This window comes from Apaloderma vittatum, unplaced genomic scaffold, assembly GCF_000703405.1.
Source record: "Apaloderma vittatum isolate BGI_N311 unplaced genomic scaffold, ASM70340v1 scaffold7029, whole genome shotgun sequence".
Taxonomy (NCBI): domain Eukaryota; kingdom Metazoa; phylum Chordata; class Aves; order Trogoniformes; family Trogonidae; genus Apaloderma; species Apaloderma vittatum.
Window position 1 is genome coordinate 2931 of NW_009733453.1, and position 19027 is coordinate 21957.

Genomic DNA, 19027 nt, shown 5'->3' on the forward strand with positions numbered 1-19027 from the left:
GGGATGGGATGGGATGGGATGGGATGGGATGGGATGGGATGGGATGGGATGGGATGGGAGACCCAAGCCCTGGCACCTGCTGGATGCAGAACTTCCGCACGGTGTAATCCACCAGGACGGTCACATCCTCCACGGACACTCGGATGTTCCCGTATGTCCAGCAGCCCTGATCTGGCCAGTACTGAGCACACTTGCACTGTGGGGAGAGAAAAAGGACACAGGTGAGCTCTGGTCCCATGCAAGGCTGGGACCATCTCCAAGACATGCCCATGGGCAGGAGATGTGCTGGATTTGGATGAAGTTGGGTAGGATACCAGCCCATGAAGCCTTCCAGCACCCACCTCTTTCCTCTCTTTCAAGTTGGTCACCATGACAATTGTCGCTGTGTTTTGCTCCCAAATCATCCTCCAAAAATCGTTCACTGTTTCTTCTTTTGGTCCTAAGGGGAAAGCAAAAGGAAATATGGTCTTTGGGAATCAACCCCTCAGGTCCTGAGACTGAACCCCAGCGTGTGAAGTCACGCGTCGTGGATGATGCAACACGTTTTTGCCAATAGATGTCAGCACAGGAGGCGTTTTGGTGTCTGAGAATGTTGGTTAATGCAAGGAACAATCCTATCACAGAAGAGCTGGGCTTTTTGGATACGTTTCATGATGAGGAATTCCATTTTTAGCCCAGAAAGAAGAAACTGGACAAACGGAGCATGGAAATGACTTGCTCAAGGTCACGCGGGCAAATTGTGGCCATTGCAGGTACCTGGTAGAAGTCTCGTCACTAAGCTTTGTGTTTTAATCAGGGGATCCCATTCCAACATCGCACAAGAACAGTTTCCTGCTGCCTGCCAGATAAGGAGCTCACTCAACCTAGACCAGCCCAAGAGAACAGCAGAGCCAGCGCTTTAGCCCAGCCTGGTGCTGCTGCCAGACCCGACCCAGCCTTCCCCGTGCAGCAAGCGCCAGACAAACTGGCAGGGGATGTCCTAACCCACTTGCAAGTCAAGAGAAGAAACACAAAACCACCTCCCATGGTCAGACAACCTCCTTTGGCTGGCATGAACCTCCTCGCAAGTGGGCATCTTGGTTTTAGGGATGTGTTTGGACCAGCTATGGATGGTGCAAGAAAGCTGGTGATGCTCTGGATGGTGGCAACTGAGCTTGGGGAGACTCAGGATGCTCGCTGCTCTCACCAGCTCATGCCTCCCCTCTGAAGGCCACAGCAAAATTTCAACAGCACAAGCCCACATTCTTGTCTGCCGAGGTTTAAGAAGGAGGATAAATGAGACCAGACCAGCACAGTGCTCTCCGCAATAACAGATCTGGGGAATTTAATTAACATGGAGTACTTCCAGAGATCATGACCACCTGCAGTTGTGGGCCAGGGTGGAAGGACAAGACTCAGGGTAGAAACGCCCTGACAGCCCCCAGCAATCGCTGTTGCAAATGGGAGGGCTTCTCCTCCTCCTGCCCCAACATATCCAGCATCAGTCTTTGACTGGGAAAACCATTTTCAAGCCTTCTTTTGATCAGGAGAGCTCAGCTTCCTGCTGCCGAGCACAGGACTAGCACAGCTTCGCGGAGCAGAAGGATCTCAGCCTCACCACCACCAGACTAAGCTACAGGAATAACCCAGCATTTACCTTGTGCAGCAATGAACTTGTTTTTCTCTTGGTACCCCTATAGAGAAAAAGGAAAACAAACAGAAGATGAGTATTTTTCTAACAACACGGGAGTCATGAAACACATCTGCACCGTTAATAAACCACGGCATCACCTGCTCTGTTGCTCACTCCCCGCCGTGCTGCAGCCTCCAAGGGGAGAAACGGCACCAACAGTGGGGTAGAAATAATAGAAAATCCCTGTGCAAAGAGTCCCTGACCCAGAGGAACACTCCCCAAGCTCATGTAATGTGGGAACGACCCCACTTGTTGGCACGGAGCACGGAAGAAGCAGCATCCGACGGCCCTTGCGCTGGGATCAGACCCTGCATCATGTGAAAATCAGGATTAATCTTTGGGAGACAGGGCTGTTGAACTCGTGGGGGTTGCTTTTGTGTATTTCCTCGCGGGTATTTGTTTATTGGTGAAGGGAGTAAAAAGCTCTTTTGGGTCTTGCTTCTCTTCACGTGCCTCTGTCTTGCTCAAATTCTACTTCTTTGTATCACCCTTCTCAATTTATTTGAGCTATAAGATGATAATCATACAGGACCCATCTCCCCCGAGGAGCAGAGCAGGGTGATGTTGTTTCTATTCTAGCTGGGTTGCTTGATTAATTTTTCATCCCCTTCCCACGTCCAGCCCTGCAAGCCGGAAAGTACTGATGATTAACCAGCCACACCACTCCTCAGTCGATAATCAGAAATCCCCAATTCCTGCAGGAACGGCTCCCAAAGCCCTTCCAAACCAGCCAGCAGAGCTTTGCAGCACCCTAAGGAGCGTAAGTGTAGAAAAGAGAGGTGGAAACTATGGCAAAATAGCTGAGCAAAGGCAAAAAACTTATGAGTCCCAGCCCTCAGCCTTATTCCAATCGTGTTTGTCTGGGCTCATGACACGAAGCGGAGCACAGTGAGCTCTACCACGGCCACACAGAGGTTATGAGATCAAAAACCAGAGTAATTTATTGCTTTTGGAGGTACTGGGGAGATGTTAAAGCAGGAGGTAGTCTCTAAACCGTCCATCCCAGGCACAAGTCACACCCTGCACAAGCCCCACGCTGCTGGTGGGAGCAGGCAGCGCTTGGTGGGGTATAGCCAACGGGGATTTCCCCTTCCAATCACAAAACTCACATTAATGAAGGAGGCGTTGATGTAGTCGGAGTCAGGAACCCCTTCGACAGGAGTCAGGTGAACCCTGGAATGATCATCTGGAGGAAAAATGAAAACACCGCATTAAAAACAAGCCCCTCCAGCTGATACATAGGGAGAAAGTTGAGCACAGCCTGCGTTCGCTGGCTCCCTCTCGCATGCAAACACCTTTGTGCCCCCAAATTCTTCTTGTTTAAGCCCAGAGGGGTGCCAGACCTCATGCAAGGAAGTTTTTCTTCTGCAGAGTGTGCACATTTGAGGAAGCTCCCGGAGCCAGCCTGCTGCTCCACGCCACCCGGCAAGAGCTGGCTGTTTCAGCATTTCCAATGATTTCATTTTCCATGGCCTCACGGCCGCTGACAGCTCCACGGAGCTCATCCTTGTAGGTATCTAAAGCTAAAGCAGATGCAGCCACCCACCTGGGATGCGAAACGACCTCAACCACGTCTTAACCCACCTCAAAACCAAGACTGTGACCCCCAGCACCAGCCATGCCCCCTCTTTCCCCGCCCAACCAGCCCTGATACCTACAGGGTAAAATGTTCACATATCTGTTCTTCTCCTTGTTCTCCTCCTTGGAAGCAGCTTCGCATGTGGCCTGGATAGGACATGCTGGGAGAGCCTGCCGTGGCAGAAAAGGGAGTTTTTCCATGATGTTCTTACTCCCAGCAGTAACCACAACACAACCTGCGTGTCGGTTCACGGGGCACCCGAGCATCCTGCCCCTTGGGATGTGCCCCCACCACCCCCAGCCCTCACTTCCATCCCAGCACCAGCAACTTGTCCCCACCCAGCTGGAGGCAACCACTGAAACAGCCTGGGCTGGATCACAGAGAGCAAATCCCTTCCGAAACGTCATCATCTGAAATCTCAGGACTCAGGAACACGAGGTGGCAGCAAAGCCTCTGACACCGAACCCCGGACCCGAGCGACCAAGGAGCCTGTGGAGGCTCCTTCTGAGATTTCTTTCCTTCGTTAACATCGATGCGAAGGTACCCAAGCACACCCAGTGATGGGAAGGAGCACCCATGCAGGGAGTTATTCTTCATCCAGCAGGGACCTTTGGGTTGTGGGGGTGCTGGGCTCACAGGAGATGCTGTCCCGGTCAGGGCAGCCAGGTTTGGTGCTCAGGCAGAGCTGTTGAACAGCAAAGAGGATGAGAACGTACCGGAGGTATTTGCCACCCTTCCTCTGGCTGGCAGGACAGACGTGCTTCACAACGGAAGTCTTTGAGGCAATCGAATATTTATAACCCCAAAAATCCCTCTCCCTGGCCATTCGTTGCACCTATTTAGTTTCACTGAAGTGCGGCCAGGAAGGGTATCGAGTTGTGCAACAGCTGGAGAAAGTCGAGTGGCTTTTCTTTTTGTCTTCTCATCATCCTCACTCTGCTTTGGATCTGAGGCTTTATGTGATGAGATCTTTGCCGTGCAGACAACCAGATCAGCAGTGGGTTTTCTCTTCTTAATTAGGCTGACGAGAGTCCAGGCAGTTCAGCAGCTCCTACGTTACACGCTGCAGGATTCCACTCAGTTATTTCAACTTTGTCCCCTACCTCAGTCCGGCTCTGCCTGGTTTCGCGTTGCCGAAGTGAAACAGGTTCATTGTCACAAGGAGTCGCAGAGCTCGGCAACACCCAAAAGAGGTTGTAGCCACCTCAGAAGAGGTTCTCTGGTGTCGTGGGATAAGCACTCTACCTGAACTATTAACTCACTGCTGAAGGACAACGGTTGTCCTATAAATTGTCATCACTCTGCTTCAGGGTTAACAGCTCGCTGAAATTGATGAGGTCATTTCTGTTTCTCTGCCAGAGATCTCGTTTTGGCTGTTTGTAGAGCTAAGCCATGAGGATCGGGAGGAGGGAGGCAAAACCAGCAGGCAGAGAAGCTCTGCAAGACCCCAAGACCTCCAGGATGCCTCCCAAACCCAGAGGAACGTAACCCCGGGGTGCTGCTTGCTAGAAAATCTTTCTGTAGCGAAGGTGAGGGGAAGCGACTTGCCCACCCTCACAACGGATTTGGGGACAGAATCGTTCCTCCCACCTCGCAGCCCTTTGAGAAATCCCCAAGGACTGGGCAGAACATCACTCCCTCCAAGAAGCTCTCTGGAAGCACATCATCCAGCACCGTCATTTTATCAGCTCAGTTACCCTCAGGTTGATGTGGCCTCCCCACTGCAGCTCCTTTCTGATGTACCAGCTGAGCGAGACCAGGTTTTGGCTCACTGTGCTTCGAGAGCAGCCTGCAAGGATTTAGGGGCAAGCAGCAAAGGCAACTCACGTTGAACTCCTCCCGAAAGAGCTTGTTGTCGTCTGCCATGCGGCGGTTGATCTCCTCTTCCAGCTTGTCGACGGGCAGAGGCGGGTATTTGCGGTTGGTGCTGGGGGAGCGGGCGAGCAGCGGCATGCTCTGCGGCTCTGCAACGACATCCACGGATCAGAGGCGCCCACCCAGCTGCTCACCACACCCAGGTGGGCACAGGGAACTCCCACACCCTGGGCTGTCCTCTTTTAAGGCCACTTCACACCCTCATTTTCCTCATATTTTCATAGAACCATGGCACGGTTTGGGTTAGAAGGGACCTTAAGGACCAACTTGTCTCACCCTCACCTTGAGTAGTGTGTTCAGTTTTGGGCACCTCAATCCAAGAGGGATGTCGAGGTGCTGGAGCGAGTGCAGAGGAGGGCAACGGAGCTGGGGAAGGGCCTGGAGAATAAATCTTATGGAGAGTGATGGAAGGAGCTGGGATTGTTGAGTTTGAAGAAGAGGAGGCTGAGGGAAGACCTCCTCACTCTCTGCCACTGCCTGAGAGGACGGTGTGGAGAGGTTGGGGCTGGTCTCTTCTCACAGGTAATTGGTAGTAGAACTAGAGGGAATGGCCACAAGCCGCACAAGGGTAGATTTAGATATTAGGAAAAAATTTTTCCCAGAAAGAGTAGTCAGCCATTGGCACAGGCTGCCCAGGGAGGTGGTTGAGCCACCTTCCCTGGAGGTGTTTGAAGGTCGTTGAGATGTGGGGTTGGGGGTGATGGCTCAGGAGTGGATTCTGTAGAGCAGGGTTATAGGTTGGACTTGATGATTTCCAACTTCCATGTTTCTATGACTCTACGATTCTATGACCCTCCTGCCACGGGCAGAGACACCTCCCAGTAGACCAGGTTGCTCAAAGCCCCGTCCAACCTGAAACCTCCCGGCCTTTCGCTCTTTCTATGGACGGTGCACAAAAATGTGGGGATTCTGTGAGATTGTGAAACTCTTTTCAGCACTCTCTGGTGGAGAGTTATGTTGTTGTGAGGCAAGAGAGGACAATGAGGACCAAGTCTAACCACCCCAGGAAGCGCTACAGGTTTGGGGAAGAGTGGTTGGAAAGATGCCCCGTGGAATCTGGGGGTGTTGGGTCGACAGCCAGGTGAACATGAGCCCAGCAGTGTGCCCAGGTGGCCAAGAAGGCCAACAGCATCCTGGCCTGGATCAAAAACAGTGTGGGCAGCAGGAAGAGGGCAGGGATTATCCCCCTGTACTCAGCACTGGCGAGGCCGCACCTCCAGCCGTGTTCAGTTTTGGGCTACAAGAAAGACATGGAGGTGCTGGAGTGTGTCCAGAGCAGGGCAATGAAGCTGAGGAAGGGTCTGGAGAACAAGCGTGATGGGGAGCAGCTGAAGGAACTGAGGTTGTTCAGCTGGAGAAGAGGAGGCTGAGGGGAGACCTTCTCACTCTCTACAATTACCTAAAGGGAGAGTGTAGCGAGGTGGGGTCGGTCTCTTCTCTCAAGCAACAAGACAAGAGGAAATGGCCTCAAGTGGCAGCAGGAGAGGTTTAGGTTGGATATTAGGAAGAATTTCTTCCTCAGAAGGGTTGTCGAGCACTGGAACAGGCTGCCCAGGGCAGTGGTGGAGTCCCTATCTCTGGAGGTATTTAAAATCCGTGGAGATGTGGTGCTCAGGGACACGGTTCAGTGATGGACCTGGCAGTGCTGGGTTAAGGGCTGGACTTGACGATCTTTTAGGTCTTTTCCAGTCTAAGCGATTCTATGATTGTGCGACAAGGTGAAACTCCTGGTGCTCTAGGCTCAAACACTACGCTATTGTAGAGGCAGGACAGGGCAATGAGGACCAAGTCATCGACACTGGGGGATGAAGACCACCTCACTTTGAATTCGTACTTTGCCCTCGCTCACATGGAAAGTCTGGCACCATCGCTGCGACGTCACTCCCAGCAAAAGCAGCTGTGGCTTGTGGTTCCTCAGTGAAGCCAAGAAAGGCCACGCGAGGGTTACACCAACACAAGCGATGGCTTAGGAAGTTCACGCTTTCGCTTACAGCAACGTGAAATGGGTAGGGAAGGCCTTAGCTGCCAACACGCAAAAAAAAAGGTGCTGATTTTCACTTAGTACTTGCTCCAGAGGTGTTTGGTTTATGTGGAAGGAGTTCCAAAAAAGGATCTGAACCTGAGTTTAAGAGGTGAGAGTTCCTCTTCAGCTCTTTGGTGCCTGCATGTGGAGATGCCCAACCTGAGACCTTCCAAAAGTAGCTCTGCTTCAAAGCCAGAAAACGAGACAAGCTCAGGCACAGGAGACATTACAGCAGGCTTGCACAAGGCTTCAAAACGGCATTTATGCACCTTTAAGAGGTCCAAAAAGATTTTTATAAAGAAAATACCAATACATTCTCTGCTTTCTCTCAGAAATGCTGGTTAGCATGAAGATCTGAGTTTTAACCAGTTGCCATACTCATTTAAAAAGGTAGAAAGGTATTTAATTAATTCCCAAAGATATCTCAATAAAGATTCTTATTTGAGTCAAAGAGATACTGTGAAAACTCAAGAGGAACTGTGAATAGTTTGGCGTTGGAAGTAATGGCCTATTTTAATATTAACCACTTGAGGGCAAACGTTTTGTCACCAGAATGAAAGATGGAAAATAAATTTTCACTCCAGAGAAGTTTAGCAAAATGATGGAAAACAGACTAGAGCTCAGAACTGAAAAGAAAAAAAAAAAGTAAATGGAAAAACACTTTCCTGCAAAAATATGAGATGGGAGAACAGAGCCTGCTATGTCCCCAGGAGTTGTCATTGCACCTGACTCAGGTTGTGACAATTCCACACCCACAGCCTTTCCTGGATTTTTACAGAAATCTTGTCTTCTGGTGAATGCAGTCATCTTATTCTGGCTTATTTATCTATTTATTTATTCTGGTGTATAATATTGATGTTATTCCCACCAGGAATAATACAAATAACTCGGGACCGTCTTCATACGCCCTTCCAAGACCATATTCAGATGGAAAACAACCTTCATTTTCATTTTTACACCTTTCCAGCAAATCAGCTCCCCAAACCAGTACTCAGTGAACGTTTTCCCATCATCTTTTGAGCTGGTTGGTAGACGATGCCACTGGGCATCACGTTGGCAACGTGCCTGTCAAATTGTTCGTGTCTTATTGCTGTGGGAACGGTGCTGCATGGTCAGAAAATCAACCTGGGTAGCTCTGCACTGCCCTGAAGGGCATAAACCAACCCTGCTTTGGTCACTTCAAGGGTTTCATGATGCTTTTTTGTAATTTTTATAATTTTTTAGGAGAATTGCTGGTTATTTCACTCTCATGAGACCCCACCTGGAGTACTATGTCCAGTTCTGGAGCTCCTACCTACAAGAAAGATCTGGACGTGCTGGAGCGTGTCCAGAGAAGGGCCACGAGGATGCTCAGAGGGCTGGAGCACCTCTCCTGTGCAGACAGACTGAGAGAGTTGGGGCTGTTCAGTCTGCAGAAAAGAAGGCTCTGAGGAGACCTTATTGTGGCTTCCAGTGCCTCAAGGGGGCTACAAGAAAGCTGGGGAGGGGCTTGTTAGGATGTCGGGCAGTGACAGGACTAGAGGGAATAGATTGAAGCTGGAGATGGTTCGGTTCAGGTTGGACGTGAGGAAGAAGTTCTTCCCCATGAGGGTGGTGAGACCCTGGCACAGGTTGCCCAGAGAGGGGGTGGCAGCCCCATCCCTGGGAGTTTTTCAGGCCAGGCTGGATGGGGCTCTGGGCAGCCTGATCTAGTGGGGGATGGCCCTGCCCATGGCAGGGGGTTGGAACGAGATGAGCTTTAAGGTCCCTTCCAACCCTGACAATTCTGTGATTAACTTCGGCCAATTCCAAGGTGGGGGCGAAACCACAACACTAAAATCATGGGATCAATAGAATGGTTTGGGTTGGAAGGGACCTTAAAGATCATCTAGTTCCAGCCTGGCCTTGAACAGTTCCAGGGAGGGGGCTTCCACAACTTCTCCAGGCAGCCTGCTCCAGTAACCCTTGTTACTCTGAAGAACATTTGCATTGACCCTTTTTGATGTGAACAAAGCTTATTCCTTCTGTGAGAAGCCTTTTTGCTCCCTGTGTCACACCGAAACGGGTCTCACCTGCGTCATCCGTCCGGCCATTGGACAATCGAAAGGAGTTGGAATGACTCCCTGCTTGCTTGTATTTCTTGAACCTATGGAAAACAAGGGAGTGGAGAACATCGTTAGACACCCACCAAGAAGCCCAGGTTACCTTCCAGCTGAGAGATGCAGCTGTGAAAAGTGCTCCTCGCTTTCTCTTGGCTTCATGGTGGGTCCAAAAGGCTACGAGATCTCTAAAATCCTGCCTGTATGGGTGTAACTTTTAACTGACAACATCTGGAGAGGCTGCAGGATCAGAAAATCAGGAGGAGAAGCTTTAAAGCTTCTTTTTATGGAGGACATCCCAAGGCGTTCCTGCTCCACAGACTGATCCAACAAAGCACATAAACCCCAGGTAGATCCAGCCTTTCACAGCAAAACCCTTCTCCATGTGCTTTTAACTCGAAGCAGATGCTTACGCTCCGTTCGCCTGAAGTTAAGGGTTTTGCTGAATCACCGGGCAGGCTGCAGTGAACAAAAAACCTTTCTTTTTAAGGGCTGGAAGCCAAGAGGGGAGGACTCAAACTGCTGCCGCCGAACTCCCGAGGCAAAAACTCTCATCAGGTTCACCACTGCGAGGGCAGACCTGCATTTTCCACCGCTCAGGAAATTGTTCTTTTTTTTTCGTTTTTTCCCTTTTTAAATTTTTTTTTTAAAAAAACAAACCCAAAGCAACCCATTTAACCATCAAACTGGCAAGTAAATTAAAGCGTTTGCTGCAAGTGAATAAATACCCTCTTCTAGCTGAGCAAGGAGCTAGGAATGCCACATTTTGAGCAGCCTGAATGCTTGGATTTTTTTAAAAATGGATCTAAAGTGTGTTAGAGCGCTGTGTTCATCTTCCTCGGATTACCTAATTACTTAGCCTTGAAAGAAACCCTTACCTGCTTTTTAACTGCACCAATAACACTTTAATCTATCCTACTAAATGTGACACTTTTCCACGGCACAACAGGCATTACCCTACAAAGGATCAGCTTTGTAGAGGCAGGAATAAGCATAATTTACTAGATAACCCCAAACACCATTTTTATTATCCTTACAGGTTTCTTTTTCAAACAGCGTCTGTGTCAGCTTCCAGCTTCCAAAACACCACAAAAGGCTTATTCCCTTTAATTCAGTAATTCTTTTCTGTCAAACAAGGGAAGTCAGCATTAAAGCACCTCTTACCTTAACATGTACAGCACAATAATAATAAATACTATGACTAGAAGGGAAGACAGGGCCACCATCACAGCTATAATCGGAGTCTCATCTGCCAACAGGAAAAGAAAAGTGTGGTTATCAACACCGAAAAAACACCCAGTGCCCTCACTTAATGGGGAAGAGCTCTACGGTTTCTGCATGCAAATGAATAAAAATAATTGAAAAAAATAAAATAATAACACTATTGAGCAAGGCTACGTTTCTGCAGCGTGACAGCAAAGACAGACCTGAGCGAGCACCACGTAACTCAGATGCTCCAAGGTTAGATTAAAAACACTATTCAAAGCAGCTCAATCTTCTCTTAAGAGTTGTTCCCTCCGAAATTGTGACCTTGTGGGTGCAAACGGCAGCTGAGAAAGTTGGGAGCGGTCTAACTTAGGGGTTTCTTCTGCACAATTGAACATGCCCATGGTGGCCCAGCAGCCACCAGTAGAAGGTCCTGTTCTATCACCCGGGGACCTACCAGCTCTTCTGCTCGAGATGTAAGGATCCACAGGAGAAATTTCTGAACAGGTCTAGGAATAAGGAATCTCAAACTAAAATTCGGTGAAAACTGCAGCCTTTGTTAGAGCCCATAGACACAACATTCATAAAACCATCACGACTTTCCTTGTTTCCTTGTCCAACAGGACGAGAGGACTTCAGGCTGAACCCAGCTCCGAGCACCTTCAGGCTGAGATTTGCTGCAGAGGTGCGGGGCTGCTGAGCTCCTTATCGCAGAGGTGGCTCCTGTGGGGACTTCTTCCCTCCTTGGGAACGCTGAGGTTAGGGAGGAGATGATGTAAAGACAACCCAACGAGCACGTTTTGCTCCGCGCGGCCACCGAGCATGAACTGATTTGGGTTGCTCCGTTGGGCGCTCCCTCACAGATGGTTCTCGAGGGCAAGCACCACACAATTCCCTTGCACGCCCGCTTAGATTGGGCACATCTGAACATCCTCTGCCACTCACAACAGATTTTTTTTATTTTTTTTTTTTAAAATAAGCTCTTTGCCGCTTGGTCAGCGAAAAGAGCGGTCGACGCAAGCAAATTTCCCAGCTGGGGCTGGAAGTCTAGCAACGCTAACCAGAGAAGTGAATGGCCCCCAAGGGCTTTTATTTTTTTGGATGAACGTGGACGCCAGCGATGCCAGCTGGGGCTATTTTCATTCTGCATCTGTACGGGCCACTGTGTCGTGCCTCAGCCCCCCAAGACTGCAGGGCATGACCCCCCTCCTTCCACCTTCTGCGCATCCATTTCTCTGCCAGCGTAGATTCCTGCTCCGCGTGTCTCAGAAGCTTCGGTCGGCAGATCTTAGGTGCGTTTCATTTTGCCCATTTCTTGACCGCTGAGCACTTAAGGGGCATTCAGGTTCTATTTTGGCGTTTGTACCTCTGTGGTCGCGAAGTCTGGAAACGTTATTCCAACCGAAAGACACAAATTTTGTGTAACCATTTGAAGCCATGACCTGGTGTGGCAAACGAAACCATGAAACCTTCCTCGTCTTGCACGTCTGTGTTCTTCCCATCTTCCGTCCTTATGCGTCGGCATCCCCCCCAGCCTAGCACCAAAAGGGGAAGGAATTTATTGGGAGGTATTTCTGCCTTCTCCCTGCTTGAGATTTTTATCATCAGCCTCCATGAAGCTTTCCAAAAAACCAACCCCAGGAAGGCAAAGCGACCACGGAGTGTCTTAATCCAACCACAGCCAACCCTTGCCTCGCCTCTAACGTCCTTCTCGTTGAGACCTCCGACCTGAGCCGGGCAGGGGCCGCTGCAGGGAGCCTGGTGGGGTTGGAGATTGGTTGTTTTCTTATTATTTTTTTTTATTGTAGCCGTTCTTTCGACACATCTGGCTGACTGAATTAGAGCTTTTCCACTGCGGCTGCTAACCGTCGGCGTGCAGCCCATCCCACCAGCAAAGCGCAGGCAGGAAATGAGCTGGTGGGTCCCCAGATGGTTTCTCCTTCCCCAGTCAGCCCTGGTGAGAGGTGTCAACCTCCCCCCGCAGCTCCCAGCCTCGGCCCCAGGGGATTTTCTGTAAGAAAAAGGGAAGTGGTGGAGTCACCATCCCTGGAGGTGTTCAGAAATGTGTAGACGTGGCAGTTTGTGACATGGTTTAGTGGTCATGGTGGCGTTAGGTAGGTGGTTGGACTTGATGAACTTAAAGGTCTTTTTCAATCTTAACGATTCCGTGATTCTATGACTCAACCTTCTGCTTCCACAGACTTGAGGTGTTGAAGCACCCAAACGCAGTCCAGAGCCTTAAATCTTGTCCTGGCACCTCTGAAGAGTCAGCAAACCATCTTCTGGTGTCTGCAAGTGTAGGTTCATGTGCTACACAGCAGTCTATAGGCTACACATCTATAGGCTACACACCTACAGGCTATACATCCCCTACACATCATGCAGACCCGGGTGCAGCTGCCTGGCCGGGAGAGACAGGGCTGAGCCACCCTCCTTGCTCCTCGCTGTCATCGCCCGTCTGCGAAACGTGAGTCCAGTCAAGCAGACAAGAAACTACGGGGTCACGCAGGGAAAAAAATATGGAGGTGGAAGGAAGAGAAGGAAAAGTGTAGGGTCAGTATTCCTTAAATAAATCCCCCAGGACACAGGATGCGGTTTCACAGGATACTATGAGTGCAAGCAGTAAGAGGCATGAGGTTTTCACTAATTTGGATATAAATCACTTCTCTGCTCTCTGTCTTCAATATAACCCTGAACCAACGCTTTGTTAGGAAGGCTTTTGCTTTTGCAAGTTCGTTGTAGAGGTTATTACTGTGACTTTCCTGACAAGAAAACTACCTGTTTCTCCTCTTCCCAATGTTAGAGATTAAAAATCTTTCAGCGATTCCCAGGGGCTGCACGCCCAGAATGAGATGAGACGCGTGTTCCCATGGCTCAAAATCCTCCTGAAAAACTCCAGCACAAGCTCAGTGGCCGTCAGCTCCAAGTAGAGCTTCTCCTGCGCTGGTTAGCCCTGCAGAACTCAATGCTCTTGGATTTAATCTGCTGCAGCTTCCTGGGTCTGTCTAAAACCTTAAACCTTGAAAGGTTTCAGTGGCAAAGCCCCTTTAATCTAGTGGAGACTCACCTTTCGGATGGAAAAGCCACATCAGCTGAGGGGAGGTTGGCTCTTGCTCTAACCTGCATCGGTTCTCTCCGCGATGTGATATACTCTAAGTACGACGCGACACAGTTTAGACGTGCCGTGGTATATGTTATAATGGTCAGGGGGTATAATTTGGGAAAGATGTACTTAGATCAGGAAAGTCCATGTTAGCTAATCCCAGGTCTAACTGATCCCGCATCTAGACGCAAGAATAAATCAAGTCAATTCTTTTTCTCTGTCCTTTACACATCCAGAAATGACCAAATTATTTTTTTCTGGGATAAATCAGAGCAGAGGCGCTGACTGCAACTCCACCATCTTAAAGTAGGAATAAAAATGACCTGCAGAGACAGAATCAGTCCCTTTAGAGTCACTAGGAAGAGAACACATCCCCACCACAATCCAAGCCAAGTTCTACCATGGGTTAATGTCACCAGCATCCTCTACACCTTTTGCTGTCCCCGTTTTGCTCCCAGTGCTGCTCCTTGGTGCCAGGGAGCCAAGAATAACCCTAGAATAATCCTCCAAGCCACAGGACTTGGAAAACACTAATTATTTTATTAGCATCGCTGTTAATATCGCTATGAGAGATTTTTTTCCCCTGTTTTTCACTTCTTAGCTTTCCAGAGCAGGGATGAACACTGGCAGAGAGATCACAAAATCAAACTGAAATCAGAGTAGCAAAACACAGGGAGGAAGCTCGTTTCTATAGGCAGAAGCCAGACTGCCTGCACTTGCCCGCTCTTGTACAGCTAAAGCGAGGAGTAATTGCAAATACTCTGGCAGCGACGCCAGTTCTCGGAAGGAAGAAACGGCAAAAATGCGCCTGAGTGCTATTACGTTGCAAGAAATGGATGTGTGCTACTGCTCGCCAGCTGAATTAAACAGAATAATAATAATTACTGACATCAGTTGGGTCCGGGTCAAGTAAGGTAAGTCACAGTCAATAAAGATAATTCATAAGCGAAAAGAATTGGAAGTGAATTTCCTGAATGGCTTCGTAGACTTTGGTCTGGGGATGGTAACGTTGGGATTTTTTGGAGAACAGGAACTCTTTGTATTGTTCTGTGGTTCTGTGATTCTGTACTAGTACGAGATTTCTAAAGAGAAGAGTCCAACACTAATGAAGATATTGGCGTGTCATCGGCTCTTCTAAAGAGTCTGAAGGCTTTGCAAAGGCAATTTTGGAAGTGCATTGTGAAGGAGAGCTATCTAATAGCAGAATACTTGTAGAAATGATTTTACTGAGGGCTTGACTAAAGAAATATAATAAAATATAAAATTCTTACCTCTTCTGTCAGAGTTACCTGCAGAAAAAGAAAACAGAAGTCTCTTAGCAACAAAGATATATATATATATGTATAAATTTTAATAAGTCAGGAAGGATCAAAGACCAAGATGGTAACAAATTTCGTAACTCTTGTCGTCTTCTTTGTAAACCTTTCCTTTAAAACAGCATCTCCGAAGCCAGGATTGCCAAAATGGATTTCAGCCTTCACTCAGTAACAAGGGCAAAGGAACAAAAAAGGAACTTTTTCTCGGCAGAGAAGGGAGCTGAAGCCGAGCCTCGACAAACACAACCTCCTGCTCTGCACCGCTAACGCTGTCTGTTTAAGCCTTTAACCAGCCAGTTACTGGTGTAATTCATGAGCGCTTAAACGTTAAGAGAATGCTCAAGCATGATTTTAGAAATGAGGCTGAGCCAGGAGTTCAAATAAGAGCAGCTGGGACGAGGGAGGGGGCCGGCGAGCACCCAAGGGAAGCCTGTGCCCGCCCGCTTGCAGGTCTCATCTGGAGGAAGGCAGGAGAAACAAGAAGAGCAAAGCCCGTCTCTCCCACCGCGACGCCCAGGACGTTGGCCGTGTGAAGAGCTGCAGCTGAGGATGAGTTCGGTAGGTTTGGAGAAGGAGGAGACGAATAACACGGACTTGACGCAGTATCTTCTGCCTCTGCTCCTCTCCTGAGCGCTGCTTAATTCTTCCCCGACTGATAGCCAAACGTCCCGTTAAGATTAATGGCAAGGGCAGCCCTAAAACTAATCTTGCTCCTTGACAAATTGCTGGAAATAAGGAAAGGAGCAGGTTTGCTCATTTGTGCTCGGGATTGACGTCAAGTGAGAAGCCACATCTGGTCTTGGTGGTGCAACGACCATAGCATAATACACCGAGGGAGTTCACCAAAACCAGTAACCCATAAAAGCAGCAAAGGCGTAAAAATGACAAATTCAGTCACTCGCCAGCAGATATAGTATTAGAAAATCCAGATCTTAGGATCTCAAGGCTTTCGCTTCCATCACTCCCACTTGAAAGCTACGTTCCCTCTAAGCTTGCACCGTGTCTAAGGTTACTCAGGACTCCTTCACTCTGCAAAAAAGCCTCAAGGATTTGTGTTTGAAGGGAAGCTGGACGAGCCTGGGGAGGAGAGGACACTACAAAAGTCGAGTGGCAAATTTCCTTCAGTCACATCCCCTTCCACGTTGGTAGCAAAGTTGGCAGCAGCTTCACAGGCTGTGGTTTCCAAAGGTGCTCAGAGGAAGAGGGCACACGCATCTCCCCAGCGTGCGGAAGGGTTTAGATACCCAACGCCCAATATCCCTTGAGAAACTTATTCTTAAGGAACGTAGGTTTGACAACTCCTCGTGTTAACTCCAGGATTATCTTCTTCCAGTCTTTTCCACCCCCCCCCCCCCCCACCACTGCTTTTCCACTAAATCCTGCACTGCCAAGGCTTTCACCACAAGGTCCAGCAGGCACTGCCGTGTAACTGCTGCAACTCAGAGGCACGTGGCAGTAAAGCTGGGTCTCAAATGATGCAGCAACGGGCCAACCACGGCTGAAGAGTCAACTAAGATTTCTGGTTGCCTCAGCCTCTTTTTGCTTGTTTTTTGTTCTTAACCTACACTAAGCAACCAAATTACATTCTTAGGGGCCACTTTTATGATGTGCCCAGAGAAGACTGACAGCAGGGTGGCAAGAAAAGCAACTCTTGCGCACTGAGACCTTTTAAAGATTAAAGCAGCCCAAGTAACGGGGAAAAAGTGAGAATGCAAGTGTAGAATGACCAAATGGGTTGGGACAGGGACTGTCTTGCTGTGTGTGTGCTTGTACAGTGCCAGAAAACATGGCTTGAGCCCACTCTGGCTACAAAAACCCCCAAAAAACGTAGCAACGCTGTGGATAACCCAAGCTCTGCAGCTGAGCGGCAACCTGGAGTGATTCATTGCTGTTGTCTACACAGAGCCGTTACGGCTCAACTAGAGCTGTGCAGCACTAGCTCCGTTTCACACTCCGGAAACCACAAAAAGTGATGAAATTCATCTGCGACAAAAGTGGAACGAGATCCCAGGGCTTCTGGTGCCCCAGCGTGTTGGCACGAAGCCTAAACCTTCAGTAGGATAAATCTCTACCGATCTGGTCCGTTCAGGGAGTCATATTCTTTCACAGCACCATTGAGATTTGCCCCAAAGTGTCTTCTCATCCCCTTTCGTTCAGCCAAAGGAGGGCAAAGAGAAAAACCTGGAGGCCTGGAGAAGAAAGAGGTGAAAGAGATGCCTACCGTTGTGGGAAGCAGAAGAGGTCTCTTGCGTCGTCGCCGTCGCACTGAAATTCCTCTCCGTCGTCTCCGCTTCGGTGCTGGGGAGAGCGGCGTGCGGAGCCGACGGCGTCACGCTGGGTGGCAGGGAGGTGGCCGGAGGCATGGGCACGGTTGACCCCAGGGTGGAGGCGTTGAGGCTGACGGTGGTGGTGTTGGGGGAGACGCTGGCGGCTGTGGTTGCGGGCGGCTTTGACGCCACGGTAGAAACAGTCACTGGAGTGCTAAGGTTGAGGCTGCTCGCGCTCGTCGTCGCCCCATGGTCAGGACCTGCTGTAGGAGCTTTGGTGGGGCTCCTGGGGGAGGTGGGCACTGTTGTGGGTGGCTCTGCGAAAGGAGAAAGCAGGAGGGGACCTCCATGAGGAACCTTTCTGCCACACAGGTGGGCTTAGATGTTGGACATTTTTGTGAGTATAACTATAAGGATGATTTGACCAAAACATCCCGAGTCCGGGACAGGGAACTTTGCACAGCACGATGAGGAAAACCTTATGAAAGCAGGTAACATGAACAAGTATTACAATATCAAGGAGGTGCAAAAGTCAGAGCTCCTGCAAGAGTGGATTAATATTTGCTAGAGGTAACACTTGCAGGTCCCATTCTTTACAATGAGAGTGGTGAAACCCTGACACAGGTTGCCCAGAGAGGTCGTGGAGGCTCCATCCTTGATGACATTCAAGGTCAGGCTTGATGGGGCTCTGACCAACCTGATCTAGTTAAAGATGTCTCTGCTCACTGCAGGGAGGTTGGACTAGATGACCTTTAAAGGTCCCTTCCAGCCCAACACATTCCATGATTCCATGATTCTACGATTCTTTGGTTCTATGATTCTACGATTCTAAAATTCTATGGTTCTGTGATTCTCTGGTTCTATGATTCTATGGTTCCATAATTCTATGATTCTATAATTCTATGGTTCTATGATTCTACGGTCCTATGATTCTGTGATTCTACAGTTCTACAATTCTATAATTTTTGAGCATCTGCAGCTCCTCACCCTCTTTCTGACACTTCAGATTACAGTTAAGCGGAGAGTAGAAAGAATAAAGTCATTGAGCACATGAGCACTTACTCCTTTGATCCTAAAGATGGTTTGGGGACAAAAAAGAGGAGACCGTGAGCATAGTTTACCTGTTGTAACGTTGTTAGCACCTACGCTTATCAGGCCGCTTCCAAGCAAAAGGAGAAAGAACCACAAATCCATGTTGACCTGGGGAAGAGAGCAAAGAACCATTATTGAAACCCTCGTGCAACATTGTCCTAAAAAACCTCAAACTGGGGACACTGCTGTGCACCTGGTGTGCGAAGAACTGAAAGTGAATGAGTGGCTGGAGTCTCTGTAGGCATGTGGATGGGAAGGATTTATCAATATGTTCACACATTTCCGACTAGAGGGCACATGGAGAGATCCCAGTCTGGTGGGTCAGCAAAGGTGACCAGAGATGAAGAAGGGAATGGGTGAAACTGTGAGGGAGCATGAGAGGAACGAGCTACGAAGCTGAGCACCAAACTGAAGTATTTGGTCTTAAAGAAAGTTAATAACGTGTTTGTGTAACGGTCTGAGAAGGAGCGTACTTTGAGCAAGCTGAAATGCCAATACAGGTAAAAGACGACGGCCAGGAGTCTTGATCCAAAGTGTCCAGAAAATACCCGAAAATCCCAATGACCCGAGATCATCTGCAAGTGCGAGGCTGCACATTCGTTGCGCTGTACGTTTCTTCCCAGGAAATGTCCTGCAAAATTACAGGACGATGACGTAAGTTAAGCTCTTTCCCCCAGCTTTTCTGCCCCAGCCCTTTTAAACACAAGGTTTTTATGATGATTTCGTTCCTCCGTAGCCCTCAGAAAGCTCCTGAGGAATGGATATGGTTATCTCCTCCCGAACAGATACGGGTCCAGAGGCTGAGGCAAACGACAG

The 19027-nt window shown here is 49.1% G+C and overlaps 1 protein-coding gene across 1 annotated transcript in view; it reads right to left on the reverse strand.

Moving 5' to 3' along the window:
- LOC104278799 (receptor-type tyrosine-protein phosphatase alpha-like) overlaps positions 1–18316 on the reverse strand; it is a gene marked incomplete at its 3' end in the record, with an annotated part of 20728 nt that extends 2412 nt beyond the window's left edge. The window contains exons 1-11 of the mRNA XM_009875893.1: positions 18241–18316; positions 17074–17436; positions 14808–14825; positions 10392–10476; positions 9201–9274; positions 5079–5215; positions 3331–3421; positions 2782–2858; positions 1637–1673; positions 342–439; positions 77–196 (exon numbers count right to left, since the gene is read on the reverse strand). Of these exons, the coding sequence (XP_009874195.1) occupies positions 77–196; positions 342–439; positions 1637–1673; positions 2782–2858; positions 3331–3421; positions 5079–5215; positions 9201–9274; positions 10392–10476; positions 14808–14825; positions 17074–17436; positions 18241–18313 (1173 nt within the window). The remainder of the gene's footprint in view (positions 1–76; positions 197–341; positions 440–1636; positions 1674–2781; positions 2859–3330; positions 3422–5078; positions 5216–9200; positions 9275–10391; positions 10477–14807; positions 14826–17073; positions 17437–18240) is intronic.
- Positions 18317–19027: the final 711 nt, after the last annotated feature.